Below are 19468 nucleotides of genomic sequence, written 5' to 3'. Positions count from 1 at the left end.
TATTGGTACGATGCAGAATGAGTGCTGCCATACGGAATGCGCAAACTGTAGTATTGTCACGAGTCGGCAGACCATTGTAAGGATCCGGGGGTGGTGTTCCTCGGGTGAGTCTTGAGGCCGTCGCAGGTGCGTTAGATCCACGTCTATAGTGGGGATACAACACGAGGGTAGCGACGATGGTGGTAGTAAGACTAGCGTAGCGTATGCCGGAGACTTGTGCCTATAGTAGTGACCCTAACCCAGGACCGAGTCCTGACACTACTCAGGTGTGGAGGGAACATATAATTAATGAATGAAATCGTATATCATCTAAAACAACTATTCAACTCTGGCATATGCGGGTTAAAAACGACCATGGTATGCAGAAATGTTGCTCCATAATCCGTTGGACCGACTCTGTGCACGCCGAACGTAGTCTCCAAAGTCACTGCGCGAAGCGACAGTGTTTCTTCCCACGGCCCCCAGCCACCGCGCAATGCGCTCCCAACTCCCTCGATGCCCGAGTCCAATCCCCGCTAGCTCTGCCCATCCATCATGCTGGACCCACGCAGCTCACCTACCATCGCCGACGCGCCATTCAACCGTCCTTCAGCAGACACTATACTCCGCACCGCTGACCACGTCGACTTCCACGTGCATCGCATCATCCTCATCCAAGCATCCCCCTTCTTCGCCGACATGTTCTCACTGCCGCAACCGCAGAACGTCGTGCAGGACGCTCCGGTCATTGACGTATCTGAGGACAGCAAGACCCTGCGTCATCTTCTCCAGATATGCTATCCCACCGATCGCCCGGTGCTCGAGTCCTTGGACGACCTCGTGCCTGTCCTAAGGGCGGCGATGAAGTATTCCATGGACTGGCTGGCCAAAACGCTGTCCAAGTCCTTCATCGCTGCCATTCCTCAATTCCCATTCCAGGTGTGGGCACACGCTTGTCGTTCGGATCTCCCCGAGGTGGCGAGGCAGGCGATCGCAGAGATCAAAGGACGCAGCACAGAGACGATCACGGCGACCGGCGTCCTGGACAGTTTACTGCAGGACGCGGGGCTCGGAGCGCTTGAGGGCATAAGCTCTGGTACTTACTACCGCCTTCGGGAGTGCCTCCGCGACGGCGACCAGTCCACCTTCACTGTCGAACCTCTCCCCAATCCCCTGCCCGCACAGGAAGTATTTTCATGCATCACCGAGCCTCCCCCCGATGTAGCCTTCAAGTGCTCGGACGATGTGGTGATACACGCACACAAAGTGATAGTCGCTCTCCACATCCCCGACCTACTTCCTCCTCAAGGAACGCAATCGTTGCCCTGCGGCACCGCGGACGAATCCGAACCACTCCAAACTATCCCTATTTACGGCACCAGCATGCGCTCCGCGACGTTGTCCGATCTGCTGCGAGCATGCTACGGCGGCGCTCCCGCCATACCCGCCGACACCGTTGCCGTAGCTCGAATGCTGCTCGAATGCCAGAAGTCTCACATCACTACGCATCTCGCGACACTCGTGAAGAAGCAGTGGGACGACCTCGCGTCTTCGTCCCCGTTAGCAGCGTACTTCGCCGCGGTCCAGCAAGGGTTACCGCCGGAGATCATACAGGCTGCCGCTCGGAACACCTTGGACATCGCGCTGCCCCGAGGATACACGCCGTGCATGGAGGACGTGCCCGCTTCCGCCTATCACTTTCTGTTGCAGTTCCACTCCGCGGCAACGGAGGCTGCAAGCGGACAGGTTCAGCGAGCGAAGGACCTCTGGTTGTCTAAGCTGTCGCCAATCGCAATAGGAGGGTACGACGCCAGATACTACGCATGGAACTTTTTGCCCTCAGCTCTAGGATGGATGTCAGATCCTCTGGACGTCGCTGCGAAGGACTTGCGAGACGGGACGTGGGCGCCACGAGGGAGTTTCGCCGAATTCAGCCTGGAGGCTCGGACGAAGACTCCGACGTACAACTCTATATGGCCGCTGAATCCACCTGGTTATTTCAATATTTTTCACGATACGTTATGTGAGGTGTGCCATATGTTGCAAGATGGACTCGAGGAAGTGCTTGCCTCGGTGAGACGACTTTCGCTTGGCACACATTGTCAGTCCACTTACGGGCTCTCAGGTACCCCCGGTCCAAACTGACGCTGAACCAAACGCAGTGATAACGTGCCGCGTGGTCTGAGTTACGGTGCGTAAATTTGTGGAAGCCGGTCATCGGCGTACCTGATGTAGAACCTTTCCTAGCTTGAGAGTGCGAAGGCGAAGGTCGGAGTCGAGAAGCCCAGCTTGAACGGACACACGTAGGGAGGGAGTTTCACTAGGCCCTGGAGTATGAAGTACATACTGAATGTCGTCACTGTAGTTCGCTTAAAATGCCCTTGCGAGCTGCCAGCTGGTGCCCCCTTGCAGGTTGGGCTGTCATTGATTACTCAGCATTCGGAGACGCCTTATCTCCCCTGGTTGAAATTATTGCCCCCCAGGCGCTCAAGCGCCCACCAGTCATCACCGGCACCGCGACCACGAGCTCGCCCAGCCTGATGTTGCCGGAGCCCGGTCACATTTCGCCGACGAGACCACCTACCCATTCTTTTCGTCCGAAAGACGGCTTCGCTCTCCCCCGTATCGCTCAAGCACTCGACCACCACTGTCACATCCGCGGTCGGTCCAAGACCACGAATTGTCAAGTTCGGAGACCTTCGCCGCCATGACGGTGAGGTGAGGTTTGTCATGACACATTTCCTACCCATATGCACGCTGACCGTATCAATCACTTGAAGCAACCAGTTGGTCTTCTTAGATGCCGACTGGTCGTCGGTCCTCTTGTTCAGTGTCACTGGCGCTTCGGTTGTCGTCTTGGTCGCTCAGCATGCGTGGCGCACTGTGCGTGCACGAAACTCTTCTGTTGTTACCCATGACACTCGGGCGGTCAACCCGACTCAGGCAGATTCACCAAGATCCGGCCAGCTTTATCCTCTTATAGACGTGTTCCAGAGCACGCTATGTGCCGCTCTGTTATTCCTCGCCCTCATTCAAGAGAGTCATGTCGTGCTGAAGGGTTGTCATCATCACCTATATTCTATCAGCCGCATCACAATATATGCGAGTGCCTTCCTTCTTTATTACCCTACCTTCTCTTACACTCGGGACCCTGCAGGCATATGCGAGCGTCCTGACCATCGCGCCGGTCTTGAAAAGCAACCCCTCGACCAGCAAGATGGTGTACCCTCACATGCTTTCTGTACTTTTCGTCCTGTGGGCGCTCTACGTTTATCGCGACGTGTGGCCCCTCGCCACGTACACCCTCCAGCCTATCGACGCGCACGAGGGGCCCGTTTTATGGGTCCAGATCTTCATCCTCACGCTCGTCGCAGTAGTCATACCAGTGGTCACTCCGCGCGGCGGCTCTGAGCTGAAGGTGAGCTCCTACCATGTCGCTCGCCGTGCTCACAGCCCATCATGTGCTCCTACAGGATACTCCCGGCCGCCCTGACCTCGAGGAAACCGCCTCTTTGTGGTCCCTCGTCACGTACTCTTTTCTCGACAACGTCATATGGAAGGCCTCGCAGATGCCGCATCTGCCCTTCGATGGGCTTCCTCCTCTCGCCTTCCGCGATCGCGCCGAAGACCTTGTTCGGCGGATGTTTCCGGTCAGTGAGCCTTATGTATCGCGGAGTCTTGTGTTGACGCCGCACAGTACCTCGACCCCTTTCAGGTGAAGAAGCGGAGGAACATCGGTATCGGCCTTCTCACAATTTTCAGTAAGTACACAAGAAAACATATAAAACATAAGCTAATTGCGACTATTTGCAGAGGGGAACTATTTGTGGTATTGCGTCTTGTACTCCTTGCGGGTGAGTCGTCATCGCCACTCGATTGTGTGAAAAGCGTACGTACCCAGCGCCCGAATAGATCGGTTCAAGATTTGTGAGCCCTATCGGAATATACAAGCTTCTCGAGTGAGTGCGCCATTCTCTGCGGCCCAGGTCCTTGCTCGCTCACCGCATGCGACAGATACGTGGAAACCAAGGGGGAAGGAGCCACCATTCGTCCCTGGGTCTGGGTCGCGTGGCTCTTCGTCGGTCCCATGGTCGGCACCCTCGCTCTCCAGTTCTATATGTTCTCTGCAGTGAGTCCATCGAAGCTCTGCGTCCGCGTCTAATTGAAACAAGAATGTGGCAGACACGACTGCTCGCCCAAAGCCAGGCGATCCTCACGCAGCTGATCTTCAACCACGCTCTCCGCATCCGCGTCAAATCGGACGCTCCCCAGGCGGGGTCAAGCAGCGCCGCCGGAGGCTCCAAACCGTCCGCGTCAGGAAGCATGGGCAAGATCTACACGCTCGCGACCGCGGACGTGAACAACATCGTCGCGGGGAGGGAGTTCCTGACGCTTTGTGAGCAGCACGCTTCGTCGCGCTCAGGGCGGAGAACTGAGACTCATCGGCCGCAGTCTTCCTCACCCCACTGCAGATCCTGTTCAGCATGATCTTCCTGAACTCGATTCTCGGATGGAGGTATGTGCTAGGAGCTCGTCGTGCAGCAGCGCCTCGCTAATGCAAACCACAGCGCGATGGTGGGCCTGGCGACTATCATCATGCTGCTTCCCATTCCTGGAAAAATCGCGCAGTTCTCACGCAAGGCCCAATCTCAAAAAATGCGGAAGGTGAAAACGTTGCTTGAGTTCCACTACACTGGGCATCTAACTGCTCGCTCGCTAGACTGATGCACGCGTACAAGAAATCACGGAAGGTAAGCGTTCTTGAGGGGTTTATCACAGAGAGGCAGTTAATGATGGTTTTATAGTAACGACTGTCATCCGAATGATCAAGCTGTTCGCATGGGAGCGCCGCACGGCCGCACGCCTTGACGAGAAGCGCGAGGAGGAGTTGGTGTCCCTGCGCAAGTTCAGCGTGCTGGGGATGGTCAACAGAAACGTCACGTATGTGTCCATCCGCCGCCGTTGTTTCAGCGGAGAACCCCTGATCGCACTTCTGGCAGCTATTTCCTGCCGATCATCACGATGATCTCGACATTCTTTACATATGTGAGTGTGCCTACGACGCTGTCTATGCTGCCGTCTGACTTTGAAGGCAGACGGTCATTATGGGAAATCAGCTCACAGGTAAGTTCCGGGAATGCCGTGGGGGGACGGCTACTGAAGCAGAACAATAGCGTCGCGAGTTTTCTCAGCCATGACAGGTTAGTACTGACGTTCTTGAAGCAAGGTTCCCCACACGAGAGCTCACCCGCGTGATAGTGTTCGACATCATCCGGAGCCAGCTCGAGAGCGCCTCCTGGATCCTCCCAGACATGACCAAAGGTCCGTTTTCCTCCTTCCTCACTGCGCGCTGACACCCCGCCGACGCCGCGGACCTCGCAGCGAAAGTCTCCCTCGACCGCGTGACAGCGTTCCTCTACGATGTGCGTCCGCCGCGCGCACCGCCCCCTCGCATCCCCTCACTTCTTTTTCCCCCAGTCCGAGCTGCTCGACGAGCACACACCCGATGCCGCCCTTTCCGCGCGCGACGACGTCCTCGGCGTTTGCAACACCACCTTCGCGTGGTCGCGCGACGGCCTCGCGGACGCGGACGCGCGCCCGTTCGCGCTGCGCGTCGGTGACGAGCTCCGGTTCGAGCGCGGGCACGTGAACGTCGTCGTAGGTCCGACGGGCTCGGGCAAGACCGCGCTCCTGCTCGGGCTGCTGGGGGAGATGCACGCGGTGCCCGGGGGTCCGGACGCGTACGTCGGGCTGCCGCGCGCGGCGGGGATCGCGTACGTGCCGCAGGAGGCGTGGATCCAGAGCGACACGATCAAGGTAGGCTTTTTGCGTTGAGGCATCGGAGCGACTTGTCGAAGTGACGAATATACAGGCCAATATAGTTTTCGGCGCGCCGATGGACGAGGACAGGTATCAACAAGGTGAGCTTTGTCTTGCAGGTCTCTTGCTGTTCTTTAATTTCTTACGACACCGTAGTGCTCCACCAGTGCTGCCTCGGGCACGATCTCGGCCTTTTCGAGGACGGCGATTTGACACAAATCGGAGAGCGAGGGATAACGCTCAGGTGAGTTCACCCTGATGGCTGCTTTCGAGATACCGGCACCTAAACCCCTTATGTAGTGGCGGACAGAAGGTTCGGTCTTGAGACTCCGACGTATGTCTTCTCTTATCTATTCTTACAGGCACGCGTGTCTCTCGCTCGAGCGGTTTACTCGTCTGCAGATACGGTGCTCATTGACGACGTGAGCACCGTCCGACTCTCTTTCCCCCTCGAACCGACTGACTAAATGAATTGAAGGTATTCGCCGCGCTCGACGTACACACGTCACGATGGATCTTAGAAAAGTGCCTCAATGGGAATCTTATGCGTGGCAGGACGGTTATCTTGGTTGTAAGCTCGCTTGACAGCTCAGCATACGCGGTCCAGTTCTAACAGGTGCTGACGCAGACCCACCACGTTGCCCTTCTCAGCCGCATCGCGTCCTACATGGTTGTGATGGGTACGAGCGGCCAGATCGCGACACACGGTAAGTGGGAAAAGGTCGCCGCGGAAGACCGTGAGGCGTTTGCGCACCATGTCGGGGAAGACGAGAAGGAGCTGGCCGTTGAAGCTGAGGCCGAAGAATCGCAACCGCTTCATTATGGCAAAGCCGTAGCACGCCCCGCTCCCCATGCGGCAAAGAATCTGGTTGCGGCTGAAGAGGTGTCCGTCGGGCACGTCGCCTGGCCGGCCAGTGAGTTCTCTGATCACCACTCCGTGAATATCTCCGGTATGACGTCGCCGTAGTCCGCGCGTACTTTTCCAGTATGGGCGGCCACCACCGCGTCCTCTTCTGGACCGCAGTGGTGACCTTCATCATCGCTTCGCAGCTGCTCGCGGTGTTGCAAACGTACTGGCTCGGCTACTGGGCTCTACAGTATTCCAACCAGGATCCTAGCAACGTGCACGAGTCCTAGTGCGTGTTTCGATCCGCAATACTGTAAATTTCTCGACTGAAACACAGACAGCTTCCTTGGTATCTATGCTCTTCTTCTTGCCGGCGATGTGTCTCTTCTGTGGGCCGGCTACCTCGTCTACCTGTACGGGACACTGCGGGCTGCACGTACGATCCACCGTGATTTGGTCGACTCCATCCTCGGCTCGACGCTAAGGTACGTCTCTCTCCCTTGCGTCTTTCCTTACGAATGACATGGTCCACAGGTGGCTCGATACGATCCCCTCCTCGCGAATAATCACGCGGTGCATTTCGGACATCCAAACCCGTCCGTCTCCCCACCCGCTCTCCCCTCCACGCTCCACGCACACACTCACGTCTCACTTCCACAGTCGACGGCCCACTCGCCAACTCCCTCCGCGCGCTGCTCGAGCAGACCGCGTCGATGGCCGCCAAGTTCGCGGCGATCATCTTCGTCTCCCCCGCCTTCGCGCTCCCCGGCGCGATCTTCGCGGTCGTCGGTCGCTGGGCAGGCCTGCTCTACATCAAGGCCCAGCTGCCCGTGAAGCGTGAGCAGAGCAACAAGAAGGCGCCGATCCTGAGCCACCTCGGCGCGACCGTCGCCGGGCTGGGTGAGTGCCGCATCCGTGCCGTTGAGTGTTGCCCGCGCAAGGATCTGATCCGGGAGCGCTTGCGCAGTCAGTGTCAGGGCGTACGGGGCCCAGGACCGGTTCATCAAGGAGGCGTTCGATAGGATGGACGACTTCTCGCGCGCGACGCGGACGCTCTTCAACCTGAATCGGTGGGTGCTCTGTATGTTGGCGGCAGTACTGGGGATGCAGTGATTGACGTAGCGATCAAGATGGATCTCCCTCCGCTTGGAGGCACTCTCTTCCCTGATCGCTGCTTGCCTGGGAGCCTACCTGATCTATTGGACCCACTCCGATGCCGCGACTACCGGGTTCGCCTTGAACATGGCAGGTGAGTACGCTCTGTCAGGGATCATGAAATCAGGCTGAGATATCCTAGTCGGGTTTAGTGGTATGATTCTCTGGTGGATCCGGAACTTGAACGACTTCGAGGTTAACGGTACGTCGAACCAGACGAAGCAACCGCTGGTTTATTGACGTGTGCTGTTATACAGGTAACAGGTAACGAGGTTCGCGGTCTGTGTTGAAATCGGTGTTGACCATTCTACATAGCTTGGAGCGCGTGGAGCAGTACAAGAACATCGAGCATGAGCCGGCGCCCACACCGTCAGGGGTACCTCCTGCCTACTGGCCAGCCAGCGGCAGCCTTCGGGTCGAGAGATTGTCAGCGAGGTATTCAACGGTAAGCGGCGCCCTCTTGATCGTGCCAAGTACACTCAACGTTTGTCGGGGCTCAGGACGGCCCTACGGTCTTGCACGGGATCTCCTTCGAGATAAAGTCGGGCGAGCGAGTGGGGATAGGTGCGCCCAACTAATCGACTTCGAAACACACAATGTCCATTGCTCATCGTTCACTAGTGGGCCGGACTGGGAGCGGCAAGAGCTCCCTAGCACTCGCCCTCCTCCGCCTGATCTTCACCGAAGGCGAGGTCTACCTCGACGGCATCCGCACCGACACCCTCAATCTCGACGCCCTCCGCTCCAGCATCACCATCATCCCGCAGATCGTGAGTCCCACCCGTCCCTATCTCCATCTCCGTCCCCGTCCCCCACAGCTGACTATGACCCTGCCCCGCAGCCCGAGCTCCTCAGCGGCACCCTCCGCCGGAACCTCGACCCCTCCTCCTCGTTCTCCGACGCGGACGCGCTCTCCGCCCTGCGCACCGCCGGCGTCTCCTCCCTCCAGCGTTCCTCACCCCCCGACAGGGACCGCCGCGCCGCGCCCCTCACGCTCGACGCCGCCATCGCCCCCGGCGGCGCGAACCTGTCCGTCGGGCAGCGGCAGATCGTCGCGCTCGCCCGCGCGCTCCTCCGGGGCTGCAAGCTGCTCGTGCTCGACGAGGCAACGTCCGCGATCGGTGCGTCCCCGTCCCCGCTTCTTCTTCTTCTTCTTCTTCTTCTTTTGTTTATGCTTTTTTTCGTGCCGCACGGTCTCCGCCGGACGCTGATCGCTGACTACGCACGACGGGCCCCCAGACTACAAGACGGACGCGGCGATCCAGCGCTCGCTGCGCGAGGTCGTCGCCCGGGACGTGACCGTGCTCACGATCGCGCACCGGCTCCAGACGGTCATGGACGCGGACAAGATCGTGCGTCCGTTTCTCTTCCGTTCTCCCCTTCACGTATGCGCGGTGCTCAACGATGGGTGGGCCCTTCGAGCAGCTGGTGTTGGACTCGGGTCGCGTCGTGAGTGGCTTGCATGCTTCCTTGCTCGCCGCATCAGAGGTATCGCTGACGAAACTGCAGGCCGAGTTCGGCGCGCCCGCCGAGCTCCTCACGAACCAGGACGGCCACCTGACCGCGTTGGTGAACGAGAGCGGCGACAAGGACGCGCTGCTCGCCATGGCCGCCGCCGCGAGCGCAAGGGAGGACGTTTGGATTACGAACGTTGTATAGCGCGCACTCGTTTGGACTATAGGATATGCGGACTCGACGTGTTGTGTACGGACGGCGCACTGCGGACTACAGAGCATCTATGTGTAAATAGCGATGCGTACGGTATCGGTTCGGAGGACAACGATCGACGTGGGTTCCGGCAACGAGGGGCATTAAAACGAAAGCGACGGGGCGCGACATAAGTCAGTCAGAACAATCACTGCAGTTAGAACAAAGAAAAGACTGGAAGGAATATAGATCGTGACACCAGATCGCCAGAGGAAAGTCTATCCGCACGCCACAGAATGGAAACAAGCACCGTCAGCGCGCGCGCGGTCACTCGGGCTTGAAGCTCCAGAGCTCGACGACCATCTTGCCCGCCTTCTTGCAGAAGATCGCGCACGTCTCGCGCGTGTACGCCACCTTCCACACGCTCTCCCCCGGCTCGCACAAGTCGCGCACGAACCGGCACTGCGCCTCCCCGCCGCCCACGCCCGCTGCGCCGACGAGGCCCGACGGCCCTACGGCCCCCTCCGCGCCGGGCGCCCGCGCCACCGCCGTGGGCGGCTCGAACTCGTACAGGCGCACGCGGCCGTCGTTGCCGCTCGTGACGAGGAAGCGGTCGTCGAGCTGGAGGCCGGAGACGGAGGAGTCGTGCGCGGCGAGCCGCTGGACGACGGCGAACGCGGCGCCGCCGTGGAGGGAGAACGTGATCACCCGCCCGTCGGAGCCGCCCGTGGCGAGCATCGTCGAGGTGAGCTGCAGCTGGCAGACGAGCGCGGTATGGCCTTGCAGGAGGGCGACGCACGCCCTGCGGAGATGTCAGTTCGTGTGTCGGATGTGGAGACGGCGTGTGCACCCACCCGGACTCGGCGTCCCACACGCGCACTGTGGTGTCGAGGCCGCCGCTCGCGATGCGTACGCCGTCGAACGCGACGGTGTAGATCTGGTGGAAGTGGCCGGTGAGGACGTGCAAGCACTCGCCCGTCTCGACGTCCCACACGCGGCACGTGCAGTCGTAGCTGCCGCTGACGACGCGCCGCCCGCACGCATCGAGACAACGCACGCTCTGCGTGTGCCCCTCGAGCACGCGCAGCAGGCGCCCACGCTGGATGTCCCACACGCGCAGGGTGCGGTCACGCGAGCCCGAGACGGCGACTGGCCGCCCGTGAAGCACCTTGAGGCACCGAATGGTTGACGTGTGCCCACGGAGGGTGTAGATGCAGTACCTGCAGTGTGCGCGTGAGCGTGCGCTCAGAAGGAGAAGAAGGAGCGCGCGAGTGGAAGAAAGAAACGTACCCAGACTTGACGTCCCACACCCGAAGCTCCTTGTCGCAGCCGCCGCTGACCACCAGCGCATTCGGCTGCCCCCATCCATCCGAAGCCCCGCCTGGATAACTCGGCTTGCCATACGGCGGTAACTCATTCGCTCCCCCGTCCTTGAACGGGTCGGATGCGCTCGGGCCAGGGGCATGCATGGACGGCCAAGCGTCGCCTCGGTCGTCCAGGCCTACCGCATGCCGGAGGATAGGAGGGAGCATCGCGTCCGACGGCGCGCCCGCGGTGTGCGGGTCGCCTATGTTGTCGCCGAGGGGGATGTCCATCGCGCGCTCGCCGCCCTCGGAGATGAGCGAGACCGCCCACACCCCGGACTCATGTCCGACGAGAGTGCGGCTCAGGACACCCGTCTTCGCGCTGAAGATGTGGATGCGGCTGTTGGCGAGGCCGACGACGACCCAGGACGAGTCGACGGCGATGGACGTCGGGATGGCCGGGTTGTGCACTTGCGGCTGCCCGCCCGCGGCGGGAGTGGGGTCATGCGGAAATGGCGGGTGGAGGGGTGCTCGGTGTACGCGCAGAAGTCGGCCCTTGGTAAGCCAGTTGGTGGCTGTAGACTCCGTCAGCTATCTGCCCGACCAAGAGTGCTTCCAAGGGTAAGGTCAAGTGGATGTACAGGCGACGAGGCACCGTCAACATCATCCAGAAGTACGAGACAATGATGCAGCTTCGCGTGTTCAGTGGATTCAGTCCATGGATGTCCTTCCCATCCATATAGACTCGTCCCCAAGAGCTTCGCTGAATCGCGGGTCCACGAAAGCCAGCAAGGCACCTCGGCGACTTCCGCGCGCACGTCAAGTGACCGACGCCTCCTCCTTCCCCGAGGGAACGCGAAGCCGGCGGCCTAAGATTCCATCCATCACCCCCCTGCCCATCTTCCCACCCCGCACTTGAGCCGACGGCGATTATAAAGAGAACACTCACTTCGCAGGTGCTCGTACACGAAGAACTTCCGATACGGAAAGTCGTCGACGCCCGCGTGTGGCTGCAGTCCGACCGAGTGCTGATATGGCGCGCCGATATCGTCATTGTCGAAATCGAGCGATGAGGTGATCGTCGCCGTTGTCCGTGAGCCCGAGCGCGAGTGGGGGTGGGGGTGACCGCGAGTCAAGCTGCTGAGGGAGAGTCCATGCTCGCGGCGATAGGCCGCGACCGCGTCGGCGTCGCGCGAGAAGCCGTGGCGCACGCACATCGTCTTCCATAGGTAGTCGTCCTTGAGGAGCTCGTTCCAATAGCGGCTCACGCGCGCCGCGCGAGCGAGCGAGCGCGGCTCGTCGATGAAGCTGAGGATGTGGAGGGACACCTCGGGCGGTAAGGCGCGGAGGAAGTCTCGCTTGAGCAGAGGTGCGATGGTTGTGGAGAGGAAGAGCAGCTCCGAGGGCGTGCATTCCTGGATGAGGGCGTGAAGGTGCTGTCTTCGGGCAGCCGGGGAGAGCGTCCGGAAGGCGGAGATGTGGGGGTGCGCAGCATGGTCGGGGGAGGGCTGGAAGGGAGTGAACAAGGCCTGGTCGGGCGGGGGTGATGGTGCGGGAGTCGGTGGTGGTATAATGGGCATGTAGAGCGTGGTGGGGGGCGGAGAGGACGCCATGGTGGGAGAAGAGGGTAGGCGTGTGTGTTGCAACGCTGTCTTTGTGCGCATATATGCACCCTTAGACAAGACGCGAGCATGTCAAGGAGATCACGTACCTATCACACAGTCAGTAGCCAATCCCAGCAATTGAGCCCGTGTTTGCTGCGTCCGAAGCCTTCGTACTCGTGTGCGAAGAGACTGAGTTGGGGCGTCACCTGCTATTGAGGTGTTGAATTAAGTAGCAGGCCGCGACGACGATTGAGGTGAGTGGATAGCCAGAGGAGCCAAGAAGGGAACACATGCGTACCAATCTCGGTGCCTTGTATGATAGAGCAGGCAAGTATCCAAGCTCCTCAGCAGAAGACCAGGTCGTGCTCCAGATAGTGGAGGTCGAACGACAACCGTGCTGGCGGCTCCAATTTCGGGCGTAACGGAGTGCGTCTAGGGCGGCAGTGTCGTGGTTTCCTCGAAGCCAAAGGCTTGAGCGCGAGAGTGCCGGGCCTGACGGTGAAAGAGACGGTGGGGGAGGTGATGATGGTCAAAGACCAGGAGGACGCTAGGCAGGCAACACACGCCACTGAGTCGTTGAGCCGGACATTGCGGGAAATAGCTTTCCATTCCACGGGTTCGAACGCGCGCTCCGTGCATTGCCTTGACAAACGGCCCGGATCCCCGGGCCAGCGCGCTCAGGCGTGCAGTGCCTTGCTTTTTGTTCCTTCACTTCGACTGCGGCCACAAGATTCAAATGTGTTCGGAACATCTCTCTGCCTATGACACTCGTGGTGCGTGCAAGCAGAAGTACTCGATCTCTAAGCCTTTCTAGACTTCAACTCCACTCAACAGCTCGAACCTCAAACTGTCACCCAGTGCCCTCCGCAAAATGAACTTCGTAATGATTACATACTACATCCATGCACTTGCTTCGTTGAACGACGTCATGCATCCCGTTCCCTGTGAATGGGAAGCTATTTGCCTCGGCAAGCTCTCCACGTCTTTCTCCCACCATCGACACTCATTAATACCCCTAGCGAAAAACCGCCTCCTCATGGGGTCAATGCGGCTTGCTGGTGTCACACAAGACAATACGACGAAGCGAAAGAGCCTCGTGTACGACAGGGTGGGTTGCGCTCATACAACGAGGCCGGCATCGTTTATCCAAATTGGCAAGAAGGATGCCGCGGCGAGGTGCGTGTGGGTACCGCGCAGGCTCGTGCGAGCATCAGGGCAACGGGACCGACAGTTGTTACGATTGCGGGACATCGTGCTCCTGTATCTTGGTTACACTTTTATTGCGGCCATCAAGGACCCGATTTGTGGGCGCGAGGGCCACAGAAGGCGTACAGTCGGCAACCAAGGATCGTTCCGAAATCCTCCTCCTGGGTACAGATGGCAAACCTGTCGGCACCGCTCACGTAATGTCACGAAACGTGAGTACTCCGACCACATATCGGACCGGCCATGATGTTTCTTGACCCATGTTTGCCAGCACGTTGCCAGCGCATACATTGATTAGCCAAAACACGAGAGAAGGCTGCGCCAGTCGCCTCGTCCGAAGTCAGTCCAAGGCGTGTGAAGCTGTGGGTATTTTGAAGGTGACGTCTCGGACTTGTTGCAACCTGATGAGCTCTCATACGTTGTCTCTAGTTGCAATTAGCCCAAGGTCGACCCAGTCGAAGTCGTATTGTTATGACGTCGTTGCCTCGTGTTCAGATGATTAGATAAGTCTGCAGGCTTCGACTCTGTTTGAGGGTAAGGTGTCCATGAGTCTCACGCATCGTCATTGTTCTCGATCTCAGGCCTCGTAGGTTTATGAGATTCACGTTAAGAGTTCGCACAGACCTCGAGGTCCATGCAAGCGAGCATCGGACAACCCCTACCACAGCTTCCACCGTTCATCCTCACAATCATCCTCGGGAGTTTTCTAGGTACCTCCGTGTGGTAAGGCGTCCTGATGGGCCGCCCCACTAGCTCAAGGATGCTCACGTAAGTGCCCGAGGGGTTCTCACAGTCTCCCACACTGTCCGCCGCCACCGCCGCCAGCAGGAGTTGATTAAACTCTGGAGAAGAGAAGAGAGGATGGAGAGTGCTGAGCAGGGCGACGGTGGCACGCCGACGTCCGCCTGCACGGAAGCGACGACCGCCGGTGGGGCTGCGCCCTGCCCACGGCCGTCGCCGCCCCGCCCACAGGCGCCGGGGCTCTTTGCCCCATTCGGCACTCCGCCTCTCCTCTCGGCCATGGCCCCGGAGCGACTCTGGCGGGTGATCTCCCAACGCTCTCGTCACAGCGCTGCAATCGCGGGCAGTTGACGAGCGAGAATGCGACAGACACCGTCACGTTCGTCGCCCGCCGCATCGCTACTTATACTCCCTCCCCCCGTCCGGCCTTGCACGCGCCCCCTCCTCCTCCCCTCTCCCCAGCCCTCGCCGCGATAAGCAGGTGCTCTCATCCACCCTTTCTCCGCTCTCCACTGCCGCACGCTACCCAAATCGCCCGCTCCACCCATTATCACCTCGACCTACACTTCCAGCAATCTTTTCACGTCCGCGACCTCGCCTCGCCCGGCATGTCGACCGTATACCCCACCACCTCGTCCTCTTCCACAAACTCCTTCTCTACCGCCGCGCTCCCCACCCTCAACATCCACACCGTCTTCTACTCCACACTCGTCGCATCCTTCCTCTACCTCTGCGCGACCTCCCTCTACCAGCTCTTCTTCTCTCCCTTGGCCAGCATCCCCGGGCCCTGGTACGCAGCCATCTCCGACTTCTGGCTCACCACCCATGTCGCCCGCCTACAACAATGCATGACCGTCGACGCTCTCTTCGACCGCTACGGCCCTGTCGTTCGTGTTGGCCCCAATAAAGTCGCCTTTCGCGACCTCACGACCGCCCGGAGCGTTTACTGCGTCAACAAGTTTGATAAGAGCCCGTTCTACAAGGCACTGCTTACGTGAGTGTATGCGCCACATTCCCCGCAAACCATCTGACTCCCCCCTCGCCCGGCCAGTAACAACCATGACCATGCGTGAGTGGTTATATGCGCGCATATTGAACCCCGCTGAGGTTCCGCACAGCATGACCACCCTCCCTACTGCTGAACACGCTGCCCGTCGCAAGACATGGGCGCCCCACTACAGCCTAGCCCATCTCACCAAGTTCCAGCCGGAGATCGCCGACTCTGTCATCAACCTTGTACAGGTGCGCCTCGCGGTTCGGTACGTTGACGTCTGTGCCTTACTCTACGAATGCCCGCAGATCCTCGACAGAAAGGGTGGAAACGCGTCTGTCTCCTGCCTCGATCTCTTCCGCCACCTCATGGTCGACATCATTTCTGTCTCCGTCTTCGGATCCCGTCCGGGAGCGTTGGACCACTGGGCGGGCGGTGTCCACGACGTACTCGCGATGGCCGTCAACGACTTTCCTACCCGCGGAATCGTTGTGAGTGCACGCATACAGCCATCTCTCGTCGTCGTCGTGCTCATATCCGCCAACAGAGAAGCTTCATCCCCAATTGGGCGTGGGAACTCGTCTGTCGTTTCCCCAACGCAACTTGGCGTCGCATTTGCAGCTCCGATATCAACATGGCCACCGTACGTCGGCCTGTCCAAGCCAGGGCTGTGCAGACACTGAATGACCTATCTTAGTTCGTGCGCGGGCATCTTGACAGGATAGCCGCGAAGATGCACGCCGGGACCGAGGTTGAAGACAAGACATCGAAGATCCCCCTGATCGAACGCATGCTTCAGCAGCGCATCACCGCTACTCAGGAACCTCTCGCCGAACAGACGATCGTCTCCGAGTGCATGGGTCACATGTAAGCATCGTTCGCCGCCCGTCGCCACCTTGACTGACCCGTCGCAGCGTCGCCGGTGTCGACACCACATCTACCTCGTTGTCCTACTTCTGCTGGGAGCTTACGCGCCGCAAGGAGATCCTTCGTCGCCTTCAGGAGGAGCTTGACGAACACATGTACGATCGCCACGCCGTTCCGGACTTTGCGACCCTCTGCAAGCTCCCTTACCTCAACGCGTTCATCAAAGAGGGTACGTCGTGTCGATTCGCACGCTCGTTGCGCGCGCTGAGATGATTCTAGGGATGCGTGTCTACGGTCCCGCGCCTTCCCTGCTCGAGCGCGTTGTTCCTTCCACCACCGCGTCCAAGATCGATGACTCCTTCGACATGATGGGGTACGCGCTCCCTCCTGGGACTACAGTTGCTACCCAGGCGTGGAGCATGCACCGCGACCCCGAGGTCTTCCCCAGCCCTGAGACTTTCCTTCCCGAACGTTGGCTGGTGGTTGAAGGCGTCAAGGGCGAGGACGAGAGGCTGTCCAGGTAAAACGTGATGGTTAGTCGGGCTATGGCAGCGCTAACGCCTCACGCCAGGATGTCGCAGTACCTGATGCCCTTCGGCATCGGCAACCGTGTCTGCGGCGGGCAGAACCTCGCCCAGATCGTTCTGCGGGTCGCGCTGGCAGCCGTCGTCGCGAACTTCGACATCTCGGCCAACCGCGAGGAGACGAACGAGAAGACGATGCAGATCAAGGACGCTTTCGTGCGTGCGATGCCTCACGTCGACTGCGGTGCTGTGCTAACGCGGACGGCCACAGGTGATCCACCCGGCGACGAAGGAGTGCAAGCTCGTGTTCACCCCGCGGAAGTACTAGGCCGAGCACCGCGTGCTGCGCCCCGTCGCAAGATCCGTCCCTGCGAACTTACCTTACATCCCGTTTTAACCTTCCACTCGTTTCCCTCTACCAGCTACTTTACTGCCCTCCCCTAATCGTTTTCGTATTCGCTATCGAGGCACTCCGCTATCGTAGACATATTGTTCGTACTATCCGGCATGGTTCCGCAGGCAGTGCCGTCCACACATCTTAGAGGAAGGATTACGACGAATGGGATACACCGTTGAGAAGTCATCGCCCGTAGTTCCATGCATTGCGCCTGCGGCGTTCCCAGCACATCGCATCCGACGTCGGACCTAGTGGGCCCATGTGTCCGCCGTGCGCTCCGGCGCCAGGGCACACAAACGCCATGGCTGTGAGCACATCCGCAACGGTAGTCACCGGGGGCAAACACCGGCCGATGCGCCTCTCGGAGGAGGAAACATAAAGAGACTGCTCTCAGTCGGTTCGCACCCACCCACCTCCAGCTGGACTGGACGAACATACGCAGACACTCTCCGACGCTGCACATTTTGCGCCCTCTACGCTTCCGCGACAACCTCCGCAATCCCCGATCCATCCAACCTTCCTCATTCACCGCCACCCGCGCCGCATCCCAGAGCCGCGGCGCGCGCCTGTTTGCAAGCTGACGACTTCCACTCGGCGCTTCCAGCGGTGTTCACACACTACTGGTTGGGCTCAATTCACCAACCTCCTCCTCCTCCTCCTCCACTGTCAAGGCCCGATGGCCCCATCGCACGCCCGCTACTGGTACATGTGCGTCCGCCCCCTCCTCCCTCGCCTCAAACCACCCGCGATCGCACGCTGATCCCACACCCCCCCTCCCGCAGCGTCAACGTGGACGACCGCCAGATGAGCCACGAGAACCTGGGCGTGCTCGGCGAGTGGTTCTTCAACGACCACCGCGAGCTCTTCCGCAGCCTCCACCTCCCCCGCCTCCGCTGGTACGCTTGCAACACCTCTCTCTCTCTGCAAGGCTAGACACTGACCCCGTTCTCGCACAGGGACCTCGTGGCCGCGCAGTCCCAGCCCCCGCACGCGCGCCCGCAGCCCGCGCCGCTCTTCCGCCTCCCGCCCGAGCTCCTCGCGCTCCTCTTCGAGCTCCTCGCGCTCCCCGCCGCCGCCGCGCTCGCCGCGACGTGCCGCGCGCTCCTCGCCGTCGGCGCGCCGCACGTCGCGCGCGCGGTCCGCACGCTCTTCGCGCCCTGGGCGGGCCGCCGCGTGCTCTGCCTGGGCGCCGGCACCGCGCGGTGGGACCTCCCGCGCGGGCTGCTCACCGCGCGCGAGCGCGCCGAGTTCGACCGGTGGGCGCCGGGTGCGGACTCGGACTCGGATGACGACGGCGGCGGGGAGGATCATGGCACCGAGCTCGGGCCTGCGCGACCTGCGCGAAACGGCGGCGGCGGTTCGACGTTCCCAGACTTCGTCTGCGCGCGCTACCGCCTCGTCTTCGGCTGGGTGTGGAACCTCTGCCAGAGCGACCCCGCGGACGCGCTCCTCGCCGCGATCGCCCGCCCGCCCACGCCGCGCGCGCGGTCCAAGTCCCAGTCCAAGTCCAAGTCGCGCTCGCGCTCGACCACCCCGCCCTCGTCGCTCGACGGCGATGAAGGTGGCCACGCGTCCGGCTCCCCAGGGAAGAAGACAAAGAAGAAGCCGAAAGGACACGCGCGCACGGCGAGCGCCGCCGCGCGCCTCGTCGGCTCGCGCGACGCCAAGCTCTTCCGCGCCCTCTGCGACCACGCGAACTGGTCCGACGCCGCCGCCGATCCTGTCGCCCTCCTATCCTCGCTGGGCCTCCCCGCGCCCCCGACGCCCCCGACGCCCCCGACGCCCCCGCGCGCACGCGCGCTCGCGAACCTCACGACCGCCGAAGTCGTGCACGAGGCCGCCTTCGCGCGCGCCGCCGCCGCGGCGACCACGCTCGCGCGCAGCCAGGTGCGCGTCGGCTGGGGCCACGTCCTCCTCGCGCGCGTCTGCTGGTGCACCGACGGCCGCACGGGCCTGGGCGGCCACCTGGACCCCTCGCCGCAGCTCGCGGGGGCGCGCATGCGCCGCGCTGCGGAGGAGGGGGAGGAGGGGAAAGTCCCGGAGGAGCGCACGCTGTGGCGCGGGGCGTGGGCGGGGCATCGGTTCGCGATCGTCGCGGGCGACATGCTGCAAGAGCTTGAGCGCGAGCCCGGGTTTGGGGCCGCGAGGGAGGGCGGAAGGGGAACATGGCGGGACGTGAGCGCGGCGGTCGCGGCGGAGGTGTGTGCGATTTGGGAGGGGCAGGGCATCGAGGAACGGGACGAGGAGGGGCTTCGGGAGCCGTATGAGCCGTGGCAGATCCGGTTCGACCTCACGCAGGAGGGGCCGTAGAGTGTATGAGTAGCGAGCAGGGGCTCTGTGCCATTATGTATGCTATGTATCATTAGCGTCGACATGTTGTAATTCT

The 19468-nt window shown here is 60.8% G+C and overlaps 5 protein-coding genes across 5 annotated transcripts; 4 read left to right on the top strand and 1 right to left on the bottom strand.

Annotated features, from left to right (window-relative positions):
• Positions 1–564: 564 nt before the first annotated feature.
• Positions 565–1725, top strand: BXZ73DRAFT_8936 (uncharacterized protein; the record flags this gene model as incomplete). Its single annotated transcript, XM_048025245.1, has 1 exon — positions 565–1725. A coding segment is annotated over one exon (1161 nt), but the record flags the coding sequence as incomplete, so codon positions are not given.
• Positions 1726–3079: 1354 nt separating this feature from the next.
• On the top strand, positions 3080–9460 carry BXZ73DRAFT_43894 (P-loop containing nucleoside triphosphate hydrolase protein; the record flags this gene model as incomplete). The annotated part of the gene is made up of 37 exons (XM_048019228.1): positions 3080–3397; positions 3453–3629; positions 3677–3740; positions 3793–3833; positions 3892–3938; positions 3994–4108; positions 4162–4375; positions 4432–4495; positions 4548–4644; positions 4700–4730; positions 4785–4920; positions 4980–5025; positions 5076–5103; positions 5154–5180; positions 5239–5301; positions 5362–5402; positions 5458–5796; positions 5852–5900; positions 5956–6043; positions 6100–6112; positions 6162–6221; positions 6278–6370; positions 6428–6713; positions 6767–6935; positions 6988–7131; positions 7181–7242; positions 7307–7546; positions 7614–7716; positions 7777–7895; positions 7935–8007; positions 8117–8246; positions 8302–8365; positions 8423–8571; positions 8643–8922; positions 9041–9153; positions 9227–9250; positions 9311–9460. The coding sequence occupies 37 exons, from the start codon at positions 3080–3082 to the stop codon at positions 9458–9460; spliced, it is 4257 nt and encodes a 1418-aa protein (XP_047879790.1).
• Positions 9461–9775: 315 nt separating this feature from the next.
• On the bottom strand, positions 9776–12332 carry BXZ73DRAFT_88991 (WD40 repeat-like protein; the record flags this gene model as incomplete). Its single annotated transcript, XM_048025133.1, has 4 exons — positions 9776–10250; positions 10303–10668; positions 10739–11327; positions 11702–12332. 4 exons carry the CDS (start codon positions 12330–12332, stop codon positions 9776–9778), a joined length of 2061 nt encoding a protein of 686 aa, XP_047879789.1.
• A 2579-nt stretch (positions 12333–14911) lies between these two features.
• Positions 14912–17013, top strand: BXZ73DRAFT_43877 (cytochrome P450; the record flags this gene model as incomplete). The annotated part of the gene is made up of 10 exons (XM_048019223.1): positions 14912–15297; positions 15355–15372; positions 15422–15545; positions 15603–15785; positions 15842–15937; positions 15992–16161; positions 16209–16390; positions 16441–16681; positions 16733–16901; positions 16957–17013. 10 exons carry the CDS (start codon positions 14912–14914, stop codon positions 17011–17013), a joined length of 1626 nt encoding a protein of 541 aa, XP_047879788.1.
• Positions 17014–17758: 745 nt separating this feature from the next.
• Positions 17759–19392, top strand: BXZ73DRAFT_99489 (uncharacterized protein; the record flags this gene model as incomplete). The annotated part of the gene is made up of 3 exons (XM_048028023.1): positions 17759–17790; positions 17865–17978; positions 18039–19392. The coding sequence occupies 3 exons, from the start codon at positions 17759–17761 to the stop codon at positions 19390–19392; spliced, it is 1500 nt and encodes a 499-aa protein (XP_047879787.1).
• Between the last annotated feature and the right edge of the window lie 76 nt (positions 19393–19468).

The sequence above is a fragment of the Epithele typhae genome (genome assembly GCF_022376455.1).
Source record: "Epithele typhae strain CBS 203.58 chromosome Unknown BXZ73scaffold_12, whole genome shotgun sequence".
NCBI classification, from domain to species: Eukaryota; Fungi; Basidiomycota; class Agaricomycetes; order Polyporales; family Epitheliaceae; genus Epithele; species Epithele typhae.
The sequence above is the reverse complement of the archived record's forward strand: the minus strand, read 5'-3'. Positions and strand labels throughout refer to the sequence as shown.